Source organism: Ursus americanus, chromosome 14, assembly GCF_024610735.1.
Source record: "Ursus americanus isolate L20-20 chromosome 14, mUrsAme1.1.p, whole genome shotgun sequence".
Taxonomy (NCBI): domain Eukaryota; kingdom Metazoa; phylum Chordata; class Mammalia; order Carnivora; family Ursidae; genus Ursus; species Ursus americanus.
This window is the reverse complement of record NC_142140.1, coordinates 54,712,997-54,736,555: the sequence shown is the minus strand read 5'-3', so window position 1 is coordinate 54,736,555 and position 23,559 is coordinate 54,712,997. Positions and strand designations below refer to the sequence as shown.

The following is a 23,559-nucleotide window of genomic DNA, read 5'->3' as shown; positions in this document are numbered from 1 at the left end:
TGTAATCTCCATACCCATTATGGGGCTCAAACCCACAACCCCAAGGTCAGGATTCACATGCTCCATGACTAAGCCAGCCGTCGCCCCCTGGGGAGTTCTTTAGTAAGGTTCACTCTGAAAAAAAAATCTCTACCCACCAAACAGTTATTCCCGTTCCGCCCTTCCCTCCCGCCCCTGGCACCATAAACGTGCATTCTATTTTTTTATAGCTTTAGGTATTCTGGGTATTTCCTATAAGAGGAACCATAAAATGTGTGACCTTTTGTGTCTGGCTTCTTTCGTGTAGTTTAGTGATTTGGGGGTTCATCTGTGTTGTAACAGAATCAGTATTTCCTTTTTCTGGCTGAATGATATTTCTTGGTATGGCTACACCACAGTCTGTTTACCCATCTGCCCACTGATGGGTGTTTAGGTTGTTTCCGCCTTCCGGCTCTCGTGAACGGTGCTGCTATGCACACTCCTGTACAAGTATTGTTTATCTGTTTTCAGTTCTCTGGGGACATATACCCAGCGTAGAATTGCTGGGTCATATGGTAATTCTGTTTAACTTTTTGAGGAATTGCCAAACGCCGTTCCACAGTGATTAACCATTTTACATTCCTACCAGCAAAGTCTGTGGGTTGTTCCTTTTCCCACATATTTACCAACGTTGTTTTTTTTTGTTTTCATTTTATTTTTTTTTCTTTGTCCATCCTTATGGATGTGAAGCACTATCTTGTGGTTTTCATCTACCTTTCCCTAGGATTTACGGTGTTGGACCTCTTTTCATGTGCTTGTGAGCTATCCGTGTATCTCCTTTGGAGAAATGTCAGCTCAGGGGCACCTGGGTGGCTCAGTCAGTTAAGTGTCTGCCTTCGGCTCAGGTCACGATCCCGGAGTCTAGGGATCAAACCCCACATTGGGCTCCCTGCTCAGTGGGGCGCCTGCTTCTCCCTCTCCCTCTGCCTGCCACTCCCCCTGCTTGCGCTCTCTCTCTGTCAAATATATAAAAAATAAGATCTTAAAAAAACGGCAGTTCAAGTCTGTTGCCCACCTTTGGTTTCTTGTTGCTGCTGTAGGAGTTCTTTATATATTCTGGGTACTAGGCCCTTTTCAGATCTGTGGTTTGCAACTGTTTCCTCCCACTCTGTAGGTTGCCTTTTTGCATATCCCTTTTTTTTTTTAAGATTTATTTATTTATTTATTTATTTGACAGTGAGAGAGACAGCTAGAGAAAGAGGGAACACAAGCAGGGGGAATGGGAGAGGAAGAAGCAGGCTCCCAGCAGAGGAGCCTGATGTGGGGCTCGATCCCATAACGCCAGGATCACGCCCTGAGCCGAGGGCAGACGCTTAACGACTGAGCCACCCAGGCGCCCCTGCATATCCCTTTTAAGTCACATTTATTAATAGGAGTGTCTCTCAGCAGGCTTCACAACTCCGAAGGCTAGCACGGTGGCTCTCTGTCCAATCCTGAATCCCGTCCTCCTGCCCCCCAAGGTCAAAGGTAATATCACGATTCTGACTTTGTTTCTATTTCCTGTTTACTAACAAAACAGCCCTACTGGGCAGGTGTTCATCCCTAAAGAGTACATCATTTTCTTTGTTGCTTTTGAACTTTGTAGAATGGTCCACAGTGTCACACGATGCGGAATGGTTTTCCAAAAAGATTGTACCAACTCACACGCCCCGCTGTAATAGATTGAGATTCTTGACCCCTGTCTTCTCCAACCCTTGCTTTGTCCGATTTCTTTCTTTTTGCCCATTGAATGGGTCTGACATGGTATCTGCTAGTCTTGCTTTGCATACCCCTGCTCGTGAATGAGACTGAGCCTGTCTTCTTATGTTTATTGGTCTTGACTGCTATGAATGTCCGTGTCTCTTGGTCCTATTTTCTTTTGTAGACTGGTCGTCGTTTCTGGCTAATTTGTGAGGATACTCAGAATGTCTGGATGTGTCTTTTGGGATAAGGAGGAAAGGCGTTTGTACTTCTAGTTCTCGCCAGATGCCCCCCCTCAGGGGGCTCACCAGGCCTGGTTCCTTCTCCCTGCCAGTCCCAACAGGGGGTGCCAACAGCGTTTGTGCCAGGACAGCTGGTGAGAAAGGATTTCACTGCAGTCTTCAGCTGCCCCCCTGCTTATGTTGAGCGAGCTCGAGCGTCCTTCCATTCGCACCCTTCCTGTGGAGCCCCTGCTCACCTCCTTCCCCCCTCCTCCTCCTCTCAGATCAGCTCTCTTTATAGATATTTAAAAATGGAGGGATAATTGACATTGCTTCTCTTTTTTTAAAAGATTTTATTTATTTGATAGAGAGGGAGAGCAAAAGCAGGGGGAGCGGGAGAAGCAGAATCCATGGAGAGCAGGGAGCCTGAGGCAGGGACTCGATCCCAGGACCCTGGGATCATGACCTGAGCCGAAAGCAGATGCTTAACTGACATGAGCCCCTCAGGCCCCCCTGCTTCTCTTTCTCATAACGTTTCATTTTTCACATTGCTTTCTGAGAACTCCTGCTTTGGTTCTTGTTCTCTCTTTTCTCTTCCCTCTGGGTCTTTCCATCTCATCTGGAACATCTCTTCCTCTCCAGCTCCCCGTCCCCTGCCTCCCGCCTCGCTCACCCTGGCTGCCTCCTCTCCTAGTGCCTCTTCCTCCGACCCCTTAGTCTCTCTCCTTTCCCGCCTTCTGTGTGCTTGCCCGTTCACTGCCACCCGCAGCTCCTGTTTGCTCCCCCTTCCCTGTCCTTCCAGTCCCTCTTCCCAGTGTCTCTCCCTGTGCTGAGCAGCGTGACCAGATCCGTACCCCCTCCCCCGCTTCCTGCCCCGGCTTCCTGCTCCAGGCCTAGCTTGGAGGTCTTCTCCCGCTTCCCTGACCCTCCTAGCCCTCCTCTTCCTCTCCCACCTCTGCTCCTCCAGTGTCCTTTCTCTCTTCTTGCTCATTCTCAATGATCCGTCCTCTAACACACTTCCTCTCCCCCGTGTCCCTATCCTGCGCCACCTGGATCCCAGGCCTCTTCTCTTCAGTGCCCCTGGAGGCGGCACGGCTGGCCCTGCATGGACGGTGGGGGCAGCTTGTGGCCTGATTCCTGGAGCTGGGGACGGCCACTGCCTTCCCGCTGAGCTCCTGCCTTCCCGCTGAGCTCCGTAGAGGTCGATCCTGGGGAAGCCCGGAGGAACTCAGCCCCTGGGCCCTAATTCACGCTCTCCACGGAGGCCCTGGGATTCGGCCAGCCTTGAGCAGGGGCTGCCCAGCCTCTGCCTTGTGTCAGCCTAGTACCGTCTCACCTGTAAGCTGGGTCTGGGAGTGGCCGGCTGAGGGCTGCCCTGTGCTGCAAAGAGGCGGCTTGGCTACAGTGTTGGCTGGGAGCCAGGGACCCACTGGGGGGGCGGGGGTGGCTCTAGGCACTGCCTGCTGCGTCCCCTGGGGGTGGGCATGTGTCTTGGGGTGAAGGTGAGTGTATGGAATTAGAGTTCCCTTGGGGCCTCTGGGGATGAATGAGGAACCGTAACAGGGACACAAGCTCTCAGAGAATTTGGCTCAAGTTTTATTGGACTCCTTTCAGCCTGGAGCTGGCTCTGGCGGGCTGCGGCGTCCAGCCTGCTGCCCCCCTCCCCAGCTCTGTCCAGTTGCCCAAGGGAAGGGAAGGGAAGGAAAGGGAAGGGAAGGGTGGGCAGAAGGCAGGGGCTGGAGACGGATCATTAGCCCTCGCCGCCCCCACCCGGGGGGAGGGCCGTCCCCGTCTCCAGAGCTGGCCCCAGGGCCACCAGTCCAGCCGCCGCACAGATCCCAGCCACGGGGCACCGGGACCGGGGGCGGCGCTCAAGGCCAGCGCTCGGCGAGCTATGTGGCGGGCGCGTGCCCGTTGGCCAGCCGCCCAGCCAGGCGGCTCCGGGGGCCGTCAGCGGGGGCCGGCCCGGGCCTGTGCGCAGCGCCGTTCTTCAGCGGCCGGGGCTCCGGCGCCGCCTCCCCGTCGCTCGAGTCGGACTCCTCCACGTCGCTGCGGACGTCCTTTTCCATCTGGGGAACAGGGGGAGGCATGAGGCTCGGGCCGGCCGGGCTGCGGGCTGCAGGGAGGCACACGAGCCACCCCTCCGCGGCCCTACCCGGCCTTTCTTCACGAAGCTGTAGATCATGCGGAGGATGAGGCAGGACCAGAACACGTGCAGCAGCTGCAGCAGCAGCAGGAGGCTGTTGAAGAAGTAGTAGCCGAAGAAGGGGCTCCACTTGGCAATGGACTCGTAGTACGTCGTATAGAGGATCCTACCGAGGGGAGCCAGGGGGAGAAGTGGGGCTTCAGCAGCTGCCGCGGCCCCCGCTCCCTGGGACCTCCAACTTGCCTGACCCTCCTTGCTCCAGAGCCTTCCATGGCTCCCTCTGCCCCCCAGAGCGACAGCGATGTTCTTTAGCTGGGCATCGACTGCCTTCTCACCCGGTCATATTAAACCGTTAGAACTCACGCTTGCTGACTGGTCATTCATGACCAGGAACCCCAAGGGGATGCTTAGTGGTCCAGCTGCTCCCCTGCGTGTCCTTTCACACCTTCTCTTCTGTCCTCAGAGCACCACTCCCCGGGCCCCCGTCCCCCCAGGCAGTGAGCTTTCGCCCTGCCCCACCTCCAGCTTGGCTGTGGGGTCACCACGGCCAGCCCTACTCAGGCAGGTGGCCCTCCCTTCCTGATGCTCTCCTCCTGGGCCTTCAGGGACCCACACTCCTGTCTCCATCACAGGCTCCCCCGACCTGCAAACATCAGGGGCTCCAGGGCTGGGCTCTGTCCATACCTACTCACCCAGTGACCCCGTCTACATTTACATCTCCGTCCAGAACCCCAGGCTGGTATGCCCATGCCTCTTCCATGACATTTCTGGGCGCCCCCACAGCCCCCTCAAACCAGCACAGCCAGAGCTGAACACCTCGAGCAGCAACTCTGAGCTCATACCTATTTCATGACCCTTGAGTGACCCCGAGTGTACCCACCTCTGTCACCTGCACTAGTCCAGCCCCACCATGCCTCACCTGGGCCAGCACAGTCCCCTCTGCCCTACCTGCAGAGGACCCCCCCACTTCCTGTTCAGGCCTCTCATCAGCTGTTCCCCAGCAGCCACCAGAGGGCGCCTGTGAGCCCGCGCCAGGTATGTCCCTGGTCTGCCCACAGCCCTCCAGGGCTCCCTCCTCACTGGGGTAAAAGCCTAAGTCCTCCCTGAGGCCCCGAAAGCCCCAAATGACCTGCCCCGTCCCCTCCTCCCTCTCTCCCCCTCACTCACTCTGCTCCAGCCACATGGGCCTCCTTGCTGTACCTTCACACCAGACCCAGTCCTGCCCCAAGGCCTTTGCCCATGCTGTGCCTGCTGCTTGGACCACTGTTCCCCTATGATCAGTGTGGGTTTTCTCCCTCCAGTCTCTCTGTATGAATGCCATCAGTGACGTCTTCGCTGACCAGCCTAATTCAACTACCTACACACTTCCTGTGCCCTTCCCGACCTTATGTTCTCTTTAGCACATCACTCTCTCATGCTTTACCTTCTACTTGTTTGCCTTATTTATTATAGTCCCCGCCCGCCCCGCGTCAGCTCCACTTGAGCAGGTATCTTCATGCTGCTCCCTCTTCAACAAACAGACTGGGTAAAGACTTTAGTGAGTGGGTGCCCAACCCTGCCTCCTACTCCATGTTCCGGGCACAGGGGAGAATGACTGAGCCCAGATTTCTGTCCTACCACTGGGCCTTTGCATATGCTGTGCCCAATGCCAGGAACACCTTTCCTTGCCTTCTCCTGGAAGCCTGCTGGCCAACACCCCCAACTCCACAGGTCAGGAAACCGAGGGTGAGGCAGGCCTGGATCTCAGACATGCGCTCCCTTCCTGCTCCCCAACCAGTGGGAGGGCAGACTCACTGCGTAGGGAAGAGCACGAGGCGAGTATAGAAGAAGACCAAGGAGAAGATGATGAAGAGGGTGTCGCACACTTTCCGCCAGTGCGTGTAATTGAACATCTTACCGGCCTGGGGAGGGCAGCAGAAGAGAACCGGCCTCAGGCCAATGATGGGGACTGGGAAGTAGATGGGAAGGAGGATGCTGGGAAAGGGCAGGGACTCATCCCCAGGAAAAGGCTCCATGGGCCTGGGGTAGCTGAGTCAGGGTAGGGCCTCCTCTCCAGGAACTGTCTAGAAAGGTGAAGTGTGTATCTCTGGGAGCGTGAGAAGCTTCATTTCCCTGGAAGCCAGGAGGGGGCGTGGCCTCACCGCGGGGGCGTGGCCTCACGACCGGGGCGTGGCCTCGTGGCCAGGAAGGCGGGGTGGGGGCGGGGCCTCCCCTCCAGGGAAGGCTGGGCGAATGGGGAGGGTGGCGGGGGAGGGTCAGGCTGCGCCAGGCCCACCTCCAGGAGGTAGTCCGAGGCATCATGCAGCAGCAGCACCAGAGAGCCGATGCGCAGCAGGTTTGAGCTGTAGGAGAAGACGATCAGGAAGATGGTCACGAAGTGGTGTGCCACCTGCTCCTTGAAATCCTGCGGGAGACGGTGGGTCACAGCAGGGATGAGTCTGGGGGGTGGTGGGGGGGTGGGCACCAGGGTGCAGGCCCTCTCAGGGGGCTGGCTGGCTGGCGTCTGCACCTTGTGGACTCCGGGTCTCCTGCCTGAGGCACCAGGGGGTCTCAGGGCAGGGGGTGAGGCCCTCCCTCCCTGTAGGAGATTGGGTCACAACGCCCCCCTCCACCCCCCCACCCCGCCCATCACTTCCCAGCCTGATTCTCGCCCGCCTCACCTTGCGCTTGACGTCAAAGGGCAGCGTGATCAGCAGTGAGATGTAGAAACTCAGCTCCAGGAGGTACCAATAGTACAGGGCCGGTTTCAGGGGCTGCGGGGGCGCGGGGCAAGGTTAGCTGGGGGAGTGGAGGCTCCGGGGCGTGGGGCAGGGGCGTGGCTCAGGGCCCTCCTCCTTTACTCAGAACCAGGACCCTCGAATCCCAATGAGTGAAGAAGGTGCAGGCTCCCCGACCCTGGTATCCATTGCACAGGGGAGGCAAAAATACAGAGTGGAACTCGGAGAGGAGTCGTGTGATGTCCGGTTTGGCTCTCGCGCCTGTGGCTGAAGGAACTCTGACCACCCCAAACCCTCCCCACCCCAGCCTCCGAGCTCCACCTGCCACTCACCTGATTTGGGTAATCGTCCCAGCACATTGCCGGTGTCCACAGCCATGACTCCTGCAGGGACACGGGAGTCTGAGGCTGCCCAGAGGTCAGAGCCAGCCCTCTACCCGGGGCGGGGGGGGGGGGTGTCCTGAGGGCTGCTCTCATTCTGGACCCAGAGCTGTCAGCCGCGGACCCCCAGCTCCCATGCACGGCGTGTCCTCAAAAGGTACCTGAGTGGACGTCTGCTATGCCCTCTCCCGGTGCTCTCCCCTCTCTGCCCGCACCTTGTCCACACCCCCGGTCTAGGCTCGGTGCACCGCAAGGCCTTGTGGGATAGGTGGAGGGGCAGGCAAGCGGCCGGGTACACTCACGTGGTAGAGGACGGACAAGCCACCGAAGAAGGAGCACAGGTAGAAGCCAAACCTCCAGCTGCAGATGGGGAGGGAGCCCATGAGGCAGCCGCCGGAGGTGCGACTTCCCCTGCACCCCCAGAGCCCTCTCCTCAGCCGCAGCCCCGGGCTTACCTGGCCTCGCAGAACTTCTTGGTCAGGCAGGGCCGGTCCTGGTTGCGGCGCCTCCGGAACCAGCGCTGGGTCTGCTGCAGCGTGAGGCCACACTGGGCAGCAAGGAGGGCCATCTGGGGCTGGGGAGGGGTGATGGGGGGGTCACGGAGGTGGCTCCCTGTCCGTGTCCCAGGACAGATGAGACCCAGCTGTGTTCCCCCCTCCCGTGATACCCCAGACGTCGCCTGTGGGATTGTCTGCCTATGGACATGGGGGGGGGGGGTCCCCCAAAACAGGCCGTATGAAAACCAGCCCTGCTCACAGGAGAGGCAGGTGGCTGATGGGGACTGGACTAAGAAATGGGCTGGGGGGGCCAGACTCCGCCCGCCCCCCCAGATTTTCCTATACCCTTCCAGAAGAATCCGCTCTTATCCCCACCCCAGGCAGGCAGTTGAGAGCTTGCCTCCCACCCCTGCCTGCAAAGGGAGGGTGACCAGGGAGGGGGAAGGTCCTGCCTACCGACTGCCACAGGACAGTACAGATGGGAATGGGGGAGGTAACAGGCCTGCTGTGGTCTTTGTCCCCCACTCCCAGCAGTTAGGCCTTCCTCTCCTTACCAGCTCAGGAGAGACCTGCTCCCCCACCCCCTGTTGCAGAATCTACCCACTGGGACAGCTGGGATGGCTGGTGGAGCCGGGGGTAGGAGCACTGTGGGGGTGCAGAGGCTGCCCTGGGCTTTCCCTGTTCCTGACAATGGGGCCACATCCCACCCCCAGGCCCCATCCACAAGGGTCCATGCAGGCCAATGGGGATGGAGGGGGGCATCAGGGGGCTCTCACCTCCTTGGGTTTCCACCCTTCTGTGAGAAAGTACTTCTCCAGAGTGGCATTGGGCTTCACCAGCCTCCTGGCCTGATCGCGCACACCTAACAACCGGCTCAGGGGCAGGCCAACAAATCTGGGTGCAGGAGAGACAGAGCCTGTCAATCCAGGTAGGGAAACTGAGGCTCAGAGGGGCCAGGTCACACGCTGGGAGCCTGGAGGGGCAGCCTGGCCACTGCACTGGGACTAAATCTAAGAAAGGCAGCTGGACGGCCGGTCTTCAGGGTGGGGATGTGAAGGTTCACTTTTGGGGTCTCAGGCAGCTTCACTCAGTCCCAAACAGGAAGGAGAGTCCGCTCACTGCCTGTCTCATGGTGGTCTGGGTCCTTGTCTGTCCCCCGCCAGGCTGGGGGGTCCCCACAGGCAGGAGCAGGTGAGCTCCCACTCAGGCCTCCCTTCTCCCAGCGTGGATGTGTGGAGGGGCCCTGTCCCTGGGCAATCACCATACTTCCCACTAGGGGGCTCCCCGGAACTTCATTCCCACCAAACATCACCCTGCCTTTGGGGAAACTGAGGCTCAGAGCAGCCCAGCAAGGAACTCCTTCCAGACTCAATCATGATGGGCAGTGGGGGAGGAGGGGACATCATCTACTGAGTGCTGACATCTGCCAAGTGCGAGTACAAGTCACGTTAGCTGTCGGTTCATTTAACTCTACTGTCAAAGTCCCCATTGACCTGATGGGCAAACCAAGGCTCAGACAGGTCAGAGGGATGGCCAAGGTTACACAGCGAGTGAGCAGCAGACTGGGGAGGTGGGGGGCGGGGGTGGTTTGGGGCACAAAAGGGGAGGCCAGAGTGCCTTTGCTCCTTCCTTTGACTACAAAGGGAAGAGGGAAGGTGTTAGGAGCCAGGAGGGAGGGGTGGGGAGGGTGAGGTGGGGGGCGAGGGAGGGATAGTAGGGGGTTGATGGAAGGATGGCAGGGGGAGTGAGGTGGGGGGTGGAGGGTGAGGGAAGGGTAGTGACCTTGCCCATAGGAGAGAGGCAGGAGGGAGTGCGCAAGAGTTCCTTCGCTGGGCACCTGGGCGGCTCAGTGGGTTAAGTGGTGAAGCATCCGCCTTCAGCTCAGGTCGCGATCTCAGGGTCCTGGGACGGAGCCCTCCCCCCTCCCCATCGCATCAGGCTTCCTGCTCAGCAGGGAGTCTGCTTCTCCCTCTACCCTTCCCCCCTGCTTATGCGCACGCGTGTGCTCTCTCTCTCTCTCAGATAAATAAATAAAATCTTTAAAATAAAAAGAGTTTCTTTGCTCCCTGACTGGCCTCTGCAGACCCGTCCTTGGTCAGCAAAGCAAGAACGTGCCCTCCAGGGCCTCCACCCGTTTGCGGAAGATGCTGGCACGCCCGGACCTGAGCGGCAGCCATGGTGACAGCAAACCAGCCCTCAGCCATCGGAGGCTGGAGGAGTGTGGGCGGGAGCAGCTAGGGGCGAGGTCGGGCCGGGAAAGGCACGCAGGCTCCAAGCCAGGCTCCATCCAGGACGCATTGGGACGAAACCACCCTGGACAGACAGCCAGGGTGAGCACTGCACACGGGGGAGCGACAGTGGGCCGGCGCCGCAGCAAGGCCGATACTCACCTCTCAAAGACAAAGCGCATGACCACCAGGGCCAGAGCCAGGGGCAGGGCGGCCAGCATGTCCCGCGGGTGGGCATAGACCAGGCCATCCCGGTCCTCCAGGGCAGCCCACGTGTTGTTGGGTGGCAGCCAGAACCTCTCCTGCCAAAACCATTCGCTGAAGCTGGACCACATCCTGTGGGCATATGGTCCAGTTAATGGGAGCTCAGCAGGCGGGAGGGGAGGGCCCACCCCCCTATCCTCAACCCCCCCCAACACCCCCACCCCTGCGCCTGACAGCCTTGAGTTTATTACTGCCCGTGTTAAGGAGGGACTTGGGCTGTGTGCCCTCAGGCAAGTAACCTGACCACTCTGAATCTCAAGTTCATTTGTCAAATAGGGGCAGTAGCCCACCTGTCAGCCCAGCCTGGTAACACAAGGTGCTTCCCTGGGTCCCTGAAAACACACCCCATGAAGAGTTATTACTTTGCACTTTACAGATGCAGAAAAGGTGGCCAGAAGTCGGGGGCTGGCTGACCGGGGTCGTAAACTTGAGTTCTCAAATGTCCAGGAGGGTCTCCCGCCATTGTGGGAAAGTGTCTCCAATGCAGCCTAAAGATGACAAGTTGGGGAAATCCGCAGTTCCCTTCCAGAGCATCCTTCCAGTGTGAAGGTCGTAGCCTCACTTGCTACGGGGCTGGGCAGCGGCTGGGCAAGAGCGCCTAGTGCCGGACCGTGCTTGCCAGAGTACCGGAGCGGCGATCAAGGCGGGCTTTCCTTCCGCCAAGAAGGCTTTCCAGCAGCCATCTTAGGGAGCCCAAGTAGGTTTGCCCTTTCCCGAGATCTTCAGACAAGTGCTCAGACCCCCCACACCAGTCCCCACTTGGGATCTTTGTTCATCCTTAAGTCTGTCTGTCCTTCCTATTCCATCATCCATCCATCCATCCATCCATCCATCCATCCATCCATCCATCCATCCATCTTCTTACCTGCTGATCTACCTGTCTGTCCATCCATCTGTCCCTCCATCCATCTACCAACCAACCCACCCACCCACCCACCAATCATCCATCTGTCCATCCATCATCTGTTCATCCGTCCATCTGCCTGCCCACCTGTCCATCTACCCATCTGTCCATCCACCCTTCTGTCTGTCCATTCATCCATCTGCCCGCCCAGCTGTCTCTCTGTCCATCCATCCATGAGGTGTTCTCTGATTGACTTGTTCATGTCAGCATGCGGCTAGGTGTTGGGGACACAGCAGGGGGAAAAAGCAGGCACATTCCTGTCCCTGTGGAGCTCTCAGCCCAGCGGGGGGGGGGGGGAGCCAATACACAAGTACACAGATTCATAAATGAGATAGGACCGTATGACGGGACCTGTTAGAAAATGAGCAGGGTAGGGGCGCCTGGGTGGCACAGCGGTTAAGCGTCTGCCTTCGGCTAAGGGCGTGATCCCGGCGTTATGGGATCGAGCCCCACATTAGGCTCCTCCACTATGAGCCTGCTTCTTCCTCTCCCACTCCCCCTGCTTGTGTTCCCTCTCTCGCTGGCTGTCTCTATCTCTGTCGAATAAATAAAAAAAAATACAAAAAAAAAAAAAAAGAAAAAGAAAGAAAATGAGCAGGGTACCATGATTTTAAATGAGGTGACCAATGAAAGCCTAAGGAATTACCATCCAAGTGGAGACCCGGAGATGAGGAGGGCCTGGGTTTATGCAGAAGAGAGTCATGGTGGTAGGGAGGGACTTTCAGAGAAAGAAGCAGCAGCAGGTGCAAAGGCCCTGAGGCAGGACTGAGCTCAAAGTGTTGGGGGACGAGAAAGAGGCCCCTGTGGCTGGAGCAGAATGAGGGAGGGGGAGAGAGGAAGGAGGGGATGGCAGGGAGGGGGACAGGGGCAGGTCATGCAGGGCCTGTGGGCTTCAGGGAGGAGTTGGGATGACTTCCCCCAACATTCATGATGAAAAATCTCAAACCTACAGAAAAGTTGAAAGAATTTATAGTGAATTCCCGCACCCCACAGCTAGATTCTGCCGTCCACATTTTGCTCTATCTGCTCTATTGCATATCTGCCAGTGCAACTATCCCCCCCTCCTGCCCCCACCCCCCCATCAGGCCATCTAATTTTTCTGTATGCATTTTAAAATAAGCAGCAGACATCAAGCTGCATCAGCCCTAAATATTTCAGCATGCAGAGCATTAGCTAGGCGTCAATATTTGCTAATGGGTTTTTTTTTTTTCTTTCAAGGTAGAATTTACTAGAGCGAAATGCATACATCCTTAAGCGTAGAGTCACCGCGTTCGGACACATACAGGTCCTGCGTGACGCAGCCTCCAGCCACCAGCACTCCCGCCCCGCCACAAAGCTCTCTTGCCCCTTTCACGTCAAGCTCCACCCCCCACCCCCCCCACCCCCCCCACCCCACCCCCGCCAAATGTAACCTCTGTCCGGATTTTGGTTTCCACCACGTTTGTCCCGTTTGTCTGTGCTAGTGTTTCACGCAGAGTCGCGCGCTCCATCTCTGTGCCTGGCTTCTTGCGCCCCAAGTGACGGGTTCGGATTCGTCCGCCCTGGCATCTATCAGTGGCTTTTTTTTTTTTAAATGACCGAATTGTGGGTACGTATCATTTGCTTGTTGATGGGCATTTGGGATGCTCCCTGTTTGGGGTGACTCTGAGCAAAGCTGTTAGGAGCACACACGTCTCCCCGGTGGCTGAACCATTTTCCACTCCCACCCGTGGAGTCTGGGGGTCCTGCGGCCCTTGGTTTTATTTTGGATGAGAAGACAAGCCATGGGGTGTTGGCGACCTCGTGGGAAGTGGCCTTTCGGAGGCCGGAAGGAGGTGCTGTCCACCTGAAGGAGGTGGAGAGGAGGGGCAGGTTTCCAGAGACTTTTTTGTTTGTTTGTTTGTTTGTTTTTAAGTAATCTCTACACCCAGCATGGGGCTCGAACTCATAGCCCAGAGATCAAGAGCCGCACGCTCTTCCAACTGAACCCACTGGGCGTCCCTGCAGAGACATTTTGGAGGCAGGGCCCCCAAGAACCGAACAGCCTCCAGACAGGAGTCAGAGGAAGAGACGTACACACAGAATTCCGTTTTTATCAAGTTTAACAGCAGGCAAAAGCAACGGCGGACGCCGGCAGCATGTCCCGCGGCCCCTGTCGCAGGTCACCACTGACGTGGTGGCTTCCAACGGTGCAGATGTCTCTCACAGCTCCGTGGCTCAGGAGTCTGAAATGGGTCTTGCTGGGCTGAATGCAAGATTGGGCAGGGCTGGGCTCCTTCTGGAGCTCCAGGCCAGAATCCGTTCCTGCCTTTTCTGCCCTCCTTGGGTGAAGGTCCCATCTTCTGTCTTCAAAGCCAACATCTCTCTGACCCTCCTGCCTCCCTCTTATAAAGACCCCTGTGATAACGCTGAGTCACTGGGGAATCTGGGGTCAGCCCCCATGTCAAGGTCAGCTGATCAGCCACCTCTCTTGCCCTTCGCCACACGAAGCTCCAGGATTAGAATGTGGGCTTCTTTAGGGGGCATTATTCCGCCTACCACATCGGACAGGTGGCCGCTCTGGGGACAGGCAGTGACCAGAGGGGCCCTGTGGGGTTGCCTAAGGCAGGCACGTTCTGTCTCCTGCTCCGAGTGCTCTTCTGGTTGAGAAAATTCACTGAATTATGCATCTATGATGTGGGCCCTTTTCTCGTGCCAATTAAAATGCCTGCATTTTAAAAGTCTACCAGTCTGATTCCAATTTCAGTGTGTGGGCTTGTCCCCCACCCCGCGACGCCAGCTGGCTGTCCTGCAATTCCACTGAGTTCTGACACTCTACCTGGAGACGGCATCAGATCCCACAGGATAAGGGCTCAGTCCTACAGAGACTGTGCCCCCCCTTCAGCTGACAAGTGTGTCTAAATTAAATCATCACCTGGGCTTCTGACCAACTGACTATAAATCAGAGGTTCCCAGGACCTCCTCCTGGGGTTTGAGTAATTTGCTAGAGTGGCTCACAGAACTCAGAGAAACATTTTACTTACGAGATCACCGTTTCATTACAAAAGGACACAACTCAGGAACAGCCAGGTGGAAAAGACATAGAGAGCAAGGGTTTGGGGAGGGGCGCCCACCTCTGTGTGCATCACTTTCCCCAAATTTCCACGCGCACCAACCAGGAAGCTCTCTGAACCTCTCCCTTTGGGTTTTCGGGGAGGCTTCATGACAAAGGCATGCTCAATTAAATCATTGATCATTGATGAATGAGTCAGCCTGCAGCCCCTCTCTCCTCCCTGGAGGTGGGAGGGGCGAGGGGACAGCATTGAATTTCTACTCTCTCTTCATGATTGCCTTCCCTGACAACCAGCATCCCCTCCTTGGGTGACCCAGAGGGTTTCCAAAAGTCACCGTGTTCACCTAACAAAAGACACCTAGATCACTCACCGCAGGAAATTCCAAGGGTTTTAGAAGTTCTGTGTGAGACCAGGGACAAAGACCAAATTTTTATTTCTTACTATAAATCATAATATCCCAAGTCAAATACAGAAAAAAGAAAAATTCTCAGAGTCTTCATCTCAGAGCCAGCATGTGGCTGACGTTCAAGTATACGGGGATGGGCGGAAGGGCCCCGGGAAGGGCGGAGACGAGGGAGTAGCCCGCAGACCCCGCCCGCGGGGCCTCCGGCCGTCAGTGAGGGAATGAGTGGAGGCAGCAGCTTGACGGATGGTCAAGGGTGCGTGCCAGGGGCTAGTCTAGACCCACCGGGCTCAGATGGCCCAGACAGAATGGACAGACGGACACAGAGACTTCTGCCTGGGTGGCCGACTGCTCTACAAGAAACTAGCTTCCCTAACAGGCAAGGTTAGCTTGATCAGGTGCACCCACTGGGACCTGACGGCGCACGCCCAGCCTGGCATCCCCACCTCCAACAGGAGCCACGCCCACCGCACGGCACCTGCAGCCTCCTCCCACTCTCTCAGCACACCTCCCTGCCCGCACCACCCTGCGGAGATGGAAATGGGCCGGAAGTCCCAGGAAAGCCCCCAGGCAGCCAGAGCTGAAGCAGGTGCTCCAGAGTCCGGGTTCCCAGCCCATGTTCTTCCCCCACTCAAAGGTGCCCAAGTGAGGACCCACCACAGCCGTGCTGCTTGGAAGTGGCGATGAGCTTCAGAGACAAAGGCGAACACACAAGGGCAAGGGCATCTTCCGATCTCAGGTGTCCCCTGATGTCCCACCTTCCAAGTCCCCCATTCATTGCCTGACACTTTTCTGCTCCTACCAACCTGTAGGATTTCACATAGCCAGCTTTTACAAGTGCAGTCCTCTGCCTAGAATGCCCATCAAATATTTATTGCCCCATGCGGGGTGCTGAGGATACTAAACGGGGAGGGAAGCAGGCAAGGTCTCGGTCTCCACGGGGCTTACACACCTACTTGTCTGTCTGGCAAACTCCTAGGCATCCCACAAAACCCAGTTCATTTGTCGCTTCCTCCTGGAGGTACTGCCTGCTTGCCTCCACCTTGGATTTAGGTAAAGCTCACTCGCCCAGTCCTGCTTCACTCACTATGATGTTGGGAGCTAGTCATGGTGTCTTTTTAGAGACAGTGAGGGGGTAGAGAAGGAAGGAAGCATGACCAGCCTGGAACCCCAGTCCCTTCAGCTGAAGCAAGCCCAGCCCTCTCTGGCATCCACGTCAGACTGCCCCATCTTGACTGCAGAGGTCTCAGCCCTGGAAGCCCTACCCTTTCTCTAACCTGTCTGTCTGTCCCCTCCTAGCACACAGGAGGGGCTCTGCGGCAGTTACTGGACACTCATGGCCAGTATGGCCCAGACTTCTTTTCCACCCCCATCCGACCCCCAACAGACACCTTCTTCCCAGCGGATGGGAAGGAATGAGGCTCAGGGTGGCAATCCTCCTCAATTTTCATTTTTCTCCTTTGGGGCCCAGCTCCTCTGCTCATTTCCTGTGACTCCGCCACACGGGGCCTGGCTGCCCCATCTGCAAAATGGGTACAGCCAGACTGCCTGTTTTTCCAGGCTGTTGTGTGGGCCCAGGGGGCCGGGCAGTTCACCAACACTCCACCCTGGTATCACAGTGAGGTGATTCCTGCCTCACCCATTTACCAGGCAAGCAACCTCAGGCAGGCAACCAGGCTGCTCTGTGCCTCCGTCCCTCATCTGTAAAATGGGATGACGGCCACCCTTTCCACAAGTGGAACCGACTTACATGTGGTTAGCAGCAGAGAGGGGAGGGTGGGATGAGGGGCAGTCTGGGGAGGAGGGGTGCTGGCCTGCAGCAGGTTCTGGAAGGTTCTTCCCAGAACCTCCCTGACCTCTGCTGCTTTCCCTTAAAGCTGCAGCTAATGAGCTCAGGCTGGGCTTGGCCAGGGCCCCCGGAGGGTCACCGGGAGAATCACGGAGTAAGTGAGTGGCTGGTCCAGTCCAACCAGCCTGAGCCTACATCCCCATCACCCCTGCCCTGCCCCCAGTCTCCCAGCAAGGCTGCTGTGTCTTCAAGCCTCTTTGGCCTCCCTCCCAGCCCTGCCCCTGCCACCTGGGAGCCAGACTCTGATAATCCTTCTTAGCGGCTAAAAATATCCGCAGACCCAGAGAGAGCGAGATTAGGCCTTTGTGCTGATATGGGGAGGGGAGGATGAGCAGAGGATCCTTGTCCCCCCTCGGGGGCCTGAGTGAGCTGGCTGGACCCTGTTGCTCCCCAGAACTCCAAACGCCCCCAGCACTGCCCAGCAGAACGGGCGTGCACAGAGGTTTGTTTTATTTTAAACCTAGCTGGAAATGCAGGACTGGCCCAGGGTTGTGAAAAAGGAAATCAATTCAGACTCCAGATGTCTGGGCTGCCCAGGGACGGACGGACGGACACACACACACACCCTCCTGGCTCCTGCAGCCTGGCCTGCTGCCGGGGGTCACCTGACTCCTGTGGCTGGAGGCCCAGGCAGGGAACACATGATGTGCTAAGTGGGGGGTTGTGTGGAGATAACCACAGCCGCCCCTGCACCAGGCCCTGGCTGTCTCCTGCGATGGCCTTGGCTCCTCCACTGTGGACCTCTCTGAGCAGAGTCCCTACGGGCTGTGCTCCCTGCCTGGCCTCAGGTCCACGCTCTGCCGCATACCCCAACCCCTCATATTTAGACACACTTCTGGGGGCATCTGGGTGGCTCAGTCGGAGTGTCCGACTCTTGATTTCCGCTCCGGTCGTGATCTCAGGGTTGTGAGATTGAGCCCCGTGTCAGGCTCTCTGCTGGGTGTGGGGTCTGCTTAAGATTCTCTCTTTCCCTTTCCTATATATAATTTAAAAAAAAATATATATATATATATATTATATATTTAAAAATATATAAAATTATATATATAACTATATATGTAACTATATATATACATACATATATATATATATATATAATTTTTAAAAATAAGGAAAAAAAAGACATACTCTGGTTCTGTTGATACACCCTCCCACACCCTACCAACTCAACTTATTGCAATGGCTGCTTGCTGGCCTTCTAATTCACCAAGCTCATTCCTGCCCCAGGGCTTTTGCATGTGCTGTGTCCAGCTCACCAAGCTCATTCCTGCCCCAGGGCTTTTGCATGTCCTGTACCCAGCTCACCAAGCTCATTCCTGCCCCAGGGCCTTTGCATGTGCTGTGTCCAATTCACCAAGCTCAGTCATGCCCAAGGGCCTTTGCACATGCTGTTCCCCCACACATTCCTGTGTCTAGCTCTGGTTATTCACATCTCAGCTCAGAGAAGCCTTCTCAGATCACTACCAACAAAGACTGTGTATTATTCCATCTCCTCACCCTGTTTTGTTCCTTCAGTCCCCTTGTCCTACTTGATCTATTATTTGTCTGCCTCACCCCAAGACATAAGACTCCTGAAGGCTAGAATGTTCTTTCAGGCACTGCTGTATGCTGAGATAGGGCCAGGCACAACATTAGGTGCCAACTAACTGCTAAGTGGATGAATGAATGGGTAGTACAGACACACGGACAGATAGGTGGATGTGAGGACTTCAGGGCAGGTGGTCAGACTTTCTAGGAAAAAAAAACCCAACAAAACCACCGGGTCTCCTGGCTGGCTCAGTTGGGGGAGCATGTGACTCTTGATCTCGGGGTCGTGAGTTCCAGCCCCACACTGGGTGTGGAGCCTACTTAAAAATAAACCACCTGTTTTAACAGGCAAGGGCAGCTTGATCCCCATAAAAGAGATACGCTGTCACCCCATTTCCAAACTGGGAAGCCTGAAGCTCAAAGCAAGAAGCTACTGGCCATTCAGCGAGCTAGGGAGAGAGCTAGAACTGGAAGCTCACCAGAGGGGAGAGGGGCTGCTCTGGACCACCAGTGGGCTCAGGGCTCACAGGACCCTGCGAAGCCTCCCCAGGCCTCTGCCTATCAAGCTTTCTCCAGGAACAAGCTCCTCCCCACCCTCCCTCTGTGTTTTCAGGGTGCCAGCTGCTCAGCACATGATTTCTTTTTTTAAAGATTTTATTTGAGAGAGAGAGAACGCGAGCAAGCACATGAGGGGAAGGAGCAGAGGGAGAGGGACAAGCAGACCCCGCGCTGAGCCCAATGAGGGGCTCGATCCCACGACCCTGAGATCACAACCCAAGCCGAAATCAAGAGTCGGAGGCTTAACCGACTGAGCCACCCAGGCACCCCTCAGCACACGATTTCTTACTTCTACACTCCTCGGTAGGCTCAGCGGCGTAGGTGAGCTGGACCAACTTCCCCAGTACCTCCAGTCCACTGGCCACCCTCTTCGGCCCTCCCACTGCCCTGGCTGCACCTTCTCAGAACCACCCCTTGGCCATGCCCCCAGCCCCCCCAGAAAACACCCACTGGTGGGGCCCTGGGGATCACTCTGCAGCTGCCTTGGGCTGGCCGTGGGCCACCCTGATGGCATCGGCTGCCTCCTACGGCCCCGCTGCGCCCCTGCACCATCCCACACCCAGCCGCTGGGACCCCGTGAGCTTCTCCCAACGGCCCAGTGGCCAGGACTTTGCATCCACCTTCTGCTGGAGATGCCTCCACCTGCTTCAGTGGGCTGGTTCCCCTAGTCTTTCAAGACCTGGGTCAGATTCTATTTCCTCCTTAAAATGCCTGCTCTGCCTTTCCCACACTCAGCAGAGCCCCCTCCCCACAGCCCTGCCCGCCCCACCACGCCCCACCCCTGGGCCTGTCTTCAGAGCTTTCTTCAGCCCCAGAGCTTAGAGAGCTAGCTGGCTCTGAATGTCCCCCTGGACACTGAGAGCCGGGGAGAGACCTCTAGGGTCCCCAGCATCACCTAGTGTGGGGGTGTGTTGGGGGGGATCAGTCAGGGAGGTTTCAAGGACCAAGAAAGGAGAGAGGATCAGGTCTCTTGGAGTTTGGGGGGAAAGTGAGCAGTCCTCAGCCCCAAAGGCAAGCAGTGGGGGGAGGGGGGCAGCAGGATCTGACTGTTACCTGCCCAGGGACGGATGAAGCTTACAGGTGGGAGATAAGGGCAGCCCACTTGGGCTAGTACAATAAAAACAAAAATACAGCTTTATTGAGGTATGCCTGACATGCAAACTGCACGTTTAAAGTGCGTGATTTGGGGGCTCCTGGCTGGCGCAGTCGTTAAGCGTCTGCCTTCGGCTCAGGGCGTGATCCCAGTGTTCCGGGATGGAGTCCCACATTGGGCTCCTCGGCTGGGAGCCTGCTTCTTCCTCTCTCACTCCCCCTGCTTGTGTTCCCTCTCTCGCTGGCTGTCTCTCTGTCACATAAATAAATAAAATCTTAAAAAATAAATAAATAAAATGCGTGATTTGATGTGTTCTGACCTATGTACACACGCGTGAAATCATCCCCCGATCGAGATAATGAACATATCCATCACCCCCTGAATTTCCCTGTGCCCTTTTGGAGTCCGCCCCTCTCTCCCTTCCAGTGAAAACCTGCCATCTTGATGTCCAACAGCTGGGGATCAGAAACCTCAGGACTCCATATGACGAAATCTTGAAAGTCAGAGGAAGATATATCATGGATGGACCTTGAGGACATCCCGTTCAGTGGAGGAAGCTAGTCTCAACAAGACAGACACTGTAGCATTCTGCTCACAGGAGGTCCCCAGAGGAGCTCCGTCCATAGAGACAGGAAGTAGATGATGGGCATCATGGGTGGGGGAGGGGGTGGGAAGTCCGTTGCGTGGGGCCAGAGTCTTAGGTTGGGGAGATGAGAAAGTGCGGGACAGGAACACACAACATGAGTATAGCAATACTGAACTGTACGCTTAAAAATGGTCAAGACGGTTTTATGTTATGTGTATTTTACGACAGGTAAATTTAAGTGGGGAGGGGGAGAGAGAGGGAGACAGACAATCTTAAGCAGGCTCCATGCCCAGCGCAGAGTCTGACGCGGGGCTCGATCTCATGACCCTGAGATCATGACGAGCTGAAATCAAGAGTCGGATGCTTAACCAACTGTGCCACTCATGTGCCCCCATTTTTTTTTTTTATTTAAGAAATTACCACAGGAGGGGCGCCTGGGTGGTGCAACCGACGCTTGGTTTCAGCTTAGGTAGTGCTCTTGATGTCGTGAGATCGAGCCCCAAGTGGGGTTCTACGCCTTGGAGTCTGCTAGAGATTCTCTCTCCCTCTCCCTCTTCCCGTCCTGTTCAAGCTTTCTCTCTTTAAAATAAATAAATATATCTTATAAAAAATTACCAAAGGGGAAAAAAGGGAAGGAAACCTTATGCTCATTGACTTGGGTTGGGGGCGGTGGTGTCAGGGAGTTAAAAAAATAAAAACAAAATGCAGGAGGCACGGATGGCCTAAGACATCATTTACGCAATGGAAAACCACCAGGAGAGCTCAGCTTCCGCTGAAGGCAGAGTCAGCCACGTCAGACCAGCCCCGTCGGAGACAGCCAGAAACCCTGGATGACACACAACAACACAGCTACTGGAAGCCCTAGTGCTGTGACGTCCCAACATGGCAGCTACTGGCAGCACGGGGCTATCTGAATGGCAACAAACTGAAATGAAACACAAGTGCAAATTCAATTCCCCAGTTGCACACAGCAAAATTTCTCTACTCAATAGCCACACGTGGCTTGCGGCCACTAGAGTAGTGCAGATATGGAACATTTCCATCATTGGAGAAAATTCTACTGGGTAGTTCTGCTCTAGAGTGACCCCAAATAGGCAGTCCTTGGAGGGGAGTCTGTACCTGGCACACGGGAGCAACGTGGGGTGGGTTTCCCATTCGTACTGCTGTTTGCTGGAAACGGAAACTGGCTTGAAAAATGAGAAGAGCCCAGAGATATCGCAATTGCTCAGTAATGGGACGGAACATGTAGGAAGGGAGAGAGCCAGAAAAAGGAAGTTCCAAATTCTATACAAAAACTCTGTGTACATCTCTTGCTAAGCCCTGAACCATGCGTGTGCAGGCAGACTCCAATCAGCCCAGCTAAGGCTGAAAGAAAGGAAGAGAGATTTCACCTGCCACCCACCATGAGGATGACAGACTTTGGAGCTTGCGTTCAGACAGGTTAATTGCCTGATTTAAAAAAAAAAAAAATCAGCGCTCTTTAGAGGAACACAACAGAATCCAGAGTCTCCACCATATATCTTGACAATGTCCAGAAGACAACCCCAATGGGCGCCTGGGTGGCTCAGTCGTTAAGCATCTGCCTTTGGCTCAGGGCGTGATCCTGGCGTTCTGGGATCGAGCCCCACATCAGGCTCCTCCGCTGGGAGAGTGCTTCTTCCGCTCCCACTCCCCCTGCTTGTGTTCCCTCTCTCGCTGGCTGTCTCTCTCTCTCAAATAAATAAATAAAATCTTAAAAAAAAAAAAGAAAACAACCCCAAATCACTTGATCTTTGTAGAAACAACACAACATGAACCATACTCGAGACAGAAGAAAATTCATGGGGACTAACTTCCGAGGTGACCCAGATGTTGGAATGAACAGACATGGACTCTGAAGCAGTTATTATAATTTATTCAAGGATGTGAAGAAGAAAAAAATAGCTCCTACTGAGTGAACGAATAAGAAACCTCAGTGGAAAAGTAAATAAATGAACCAAATATAAATTCTAAAAATGAAAAAGACAATAACTTGTAATTACAAAATCATATGTGGGCTTGATAGCAATCAACAATAAGAAGAGTTAACAAATTTGGAGCTAGTGAATAGCAAACATTCAAGCTGAAGAACAGAGAAGAAAAAACAAAGATTGAAAAAAATGTGTCGGGGCGCCTGGGTAGCTCAGTCGTTAAGCGTCTGCCTTCGGCTCAGGGTGTGATCCCGGCGTTCTGGGATCGAGCCCCACATCAGGCTCCTCTGCTATGAGCCTGCTTCTTCCTCTCCCACTCCCCCTGCTTGTGTTCCCTCTCTCGCTGGCTGTCTCTCTTTCTGTCAAATAAATAAATAAAATCTTTAAAAAAAAAAAAAAAGAAAAAAAATGTGTCATCTGGGAGATACCCGGCTGGCTCAGATAGAAGAGTATGCAACTCTTGATCTCAGGGTCATGGGTTTGAACCCCATGATAGGTGTAGAGGTTATTTAAAAAAAGAAAATTAAAAAAGTAAATTAACTTTGGGGCGCTTGGCTGGCTCTGCTGGTACAGCCTGCAACTCTCGGTCGCGGGGTTGTAAGTTCCAGCCCCAGGTTGGGTGTAGAGATTATTTAGAGGTAAAATCCTTAAAAGAAAAAAAAAAAAGTGCCATCTGGAAATAGTAGTGACATTTGCACAATGCTGTGAATGTACTCAGCGGTACTAAGTTGCATACTTAAAAATGGTTAAAATGGTAAATTTTATGTTTTGTACGTTTTACTACAATTGGAAAAAAAAAAAAGTACACAGTCTCAGTGACCTTTGGGACTATCAGAAGATCTAACAGGCACATAATTAGAGTCCCAAAAGGAGAAAGGAACAAGAATGGGGCACGAGGGGCGCCTGGGTGGCTCGGTCGTTAAGCGTCTGCCTTTGGCTCAGGGCGTGATCCCAGAGTCCTGGGATCGAGCCCCACATCGGGCTTCTCTGCTGGGAGCCTGCTTCTTCCTCTCCCACTCCCCCTGCTGTGTTCCCTCTCTTGCTGGCTGTCTCTCTCTGTCACATAAATGAATAAAATCTTTAAAAAAAAAAAAAAGAATGGGGCACGAAAAATATTTAAAGAAATATGAAAAGACTGTATTGTCTCCCACGGCTACATATATGCACGTGACCTCACGGAAATAGGCCATAAGGATATAGTCCCTGCTCAGGAGTTATTGCATCAGGAAGTCAGGGAAGGGAGGAGCTGGTCTGCTTGTTTTGTGATTCACTGATTTTTACAAGGAATGTTTTCGCAGCAACTTAAATTTTTATTGTTTTATTATTTTTTTAATTTTATTTATTTGAGAGGTAGAGAGAGGGAGCAAGCAAGAACACAAAAGCAGGGGGAGGGAGAAGCAGACTCCGTGCTGAGCAGGGAGCTGGACGTGGGGCTTGATCCCAGGACCCTGAGATCAGGTCCTGAGCCTGAAGGCAGACACTTAACCGACTGAGTCATCCAGGTGCC

General features: G+C 55.0%; 1 protein-coding gene across 2 annotated transcripts in view; it reads right to left on the bottom strand.

Moving 5' to 3' along the window:
- Positions 1-3,494: 3,494 nt before the first annotated feature.
- CERS4 (ceramide synthase 4) overlaps positions 3,495-23,559 on the bottom strand; it is a 31,214-nt gene continuing 11,149 nt past the window's right edge. For both annotated transcript variants that reach the window (XM_087867331.1, XM_045774305.2), the window contains exons 2-11: positions 10,050-10,223; positions 8,436-8,553; positions 7,618-7,736; positions 7,465-7,522; positions 7,115-7,165; positions 6,726-6,818; positions 6,341-6,469; positions 5,860-5,966; positions 4,075-4,231; positions 3,495-3,988 (exon numbers count right to left, since the gene is read on the bottom strand). In XM_087867331.1, coding sequence (XP_087723457.1) covers positions 3,812-3,988; positions 4,075-4,231; positions 5,860-5,966; positions 6,341-6,469; positions 6,726-6,818; positions 7,115-7,165; positions 7,465-7,522; positions 7,618-7,736; positions 8,436-8,553; positions 10,050-10,222 — 1,182 coding nt within the window. In that variant the 5' untranslated portion in view covers position 10,223 and the 3' untranslated portion in view covers positions 3,495-3,811. The remainder of the gene's footprint in view (positions 3,989-4,074; positions 4,232-5,859; positions 5,967-6,340; positions 6,470-6,725; positions 6,819-7,114; positions 7,166-7,464; positions 7,523-7,617; positions 7,737-8,435; positions 8,554-10,049; positions 10,224-23,559) is intronic.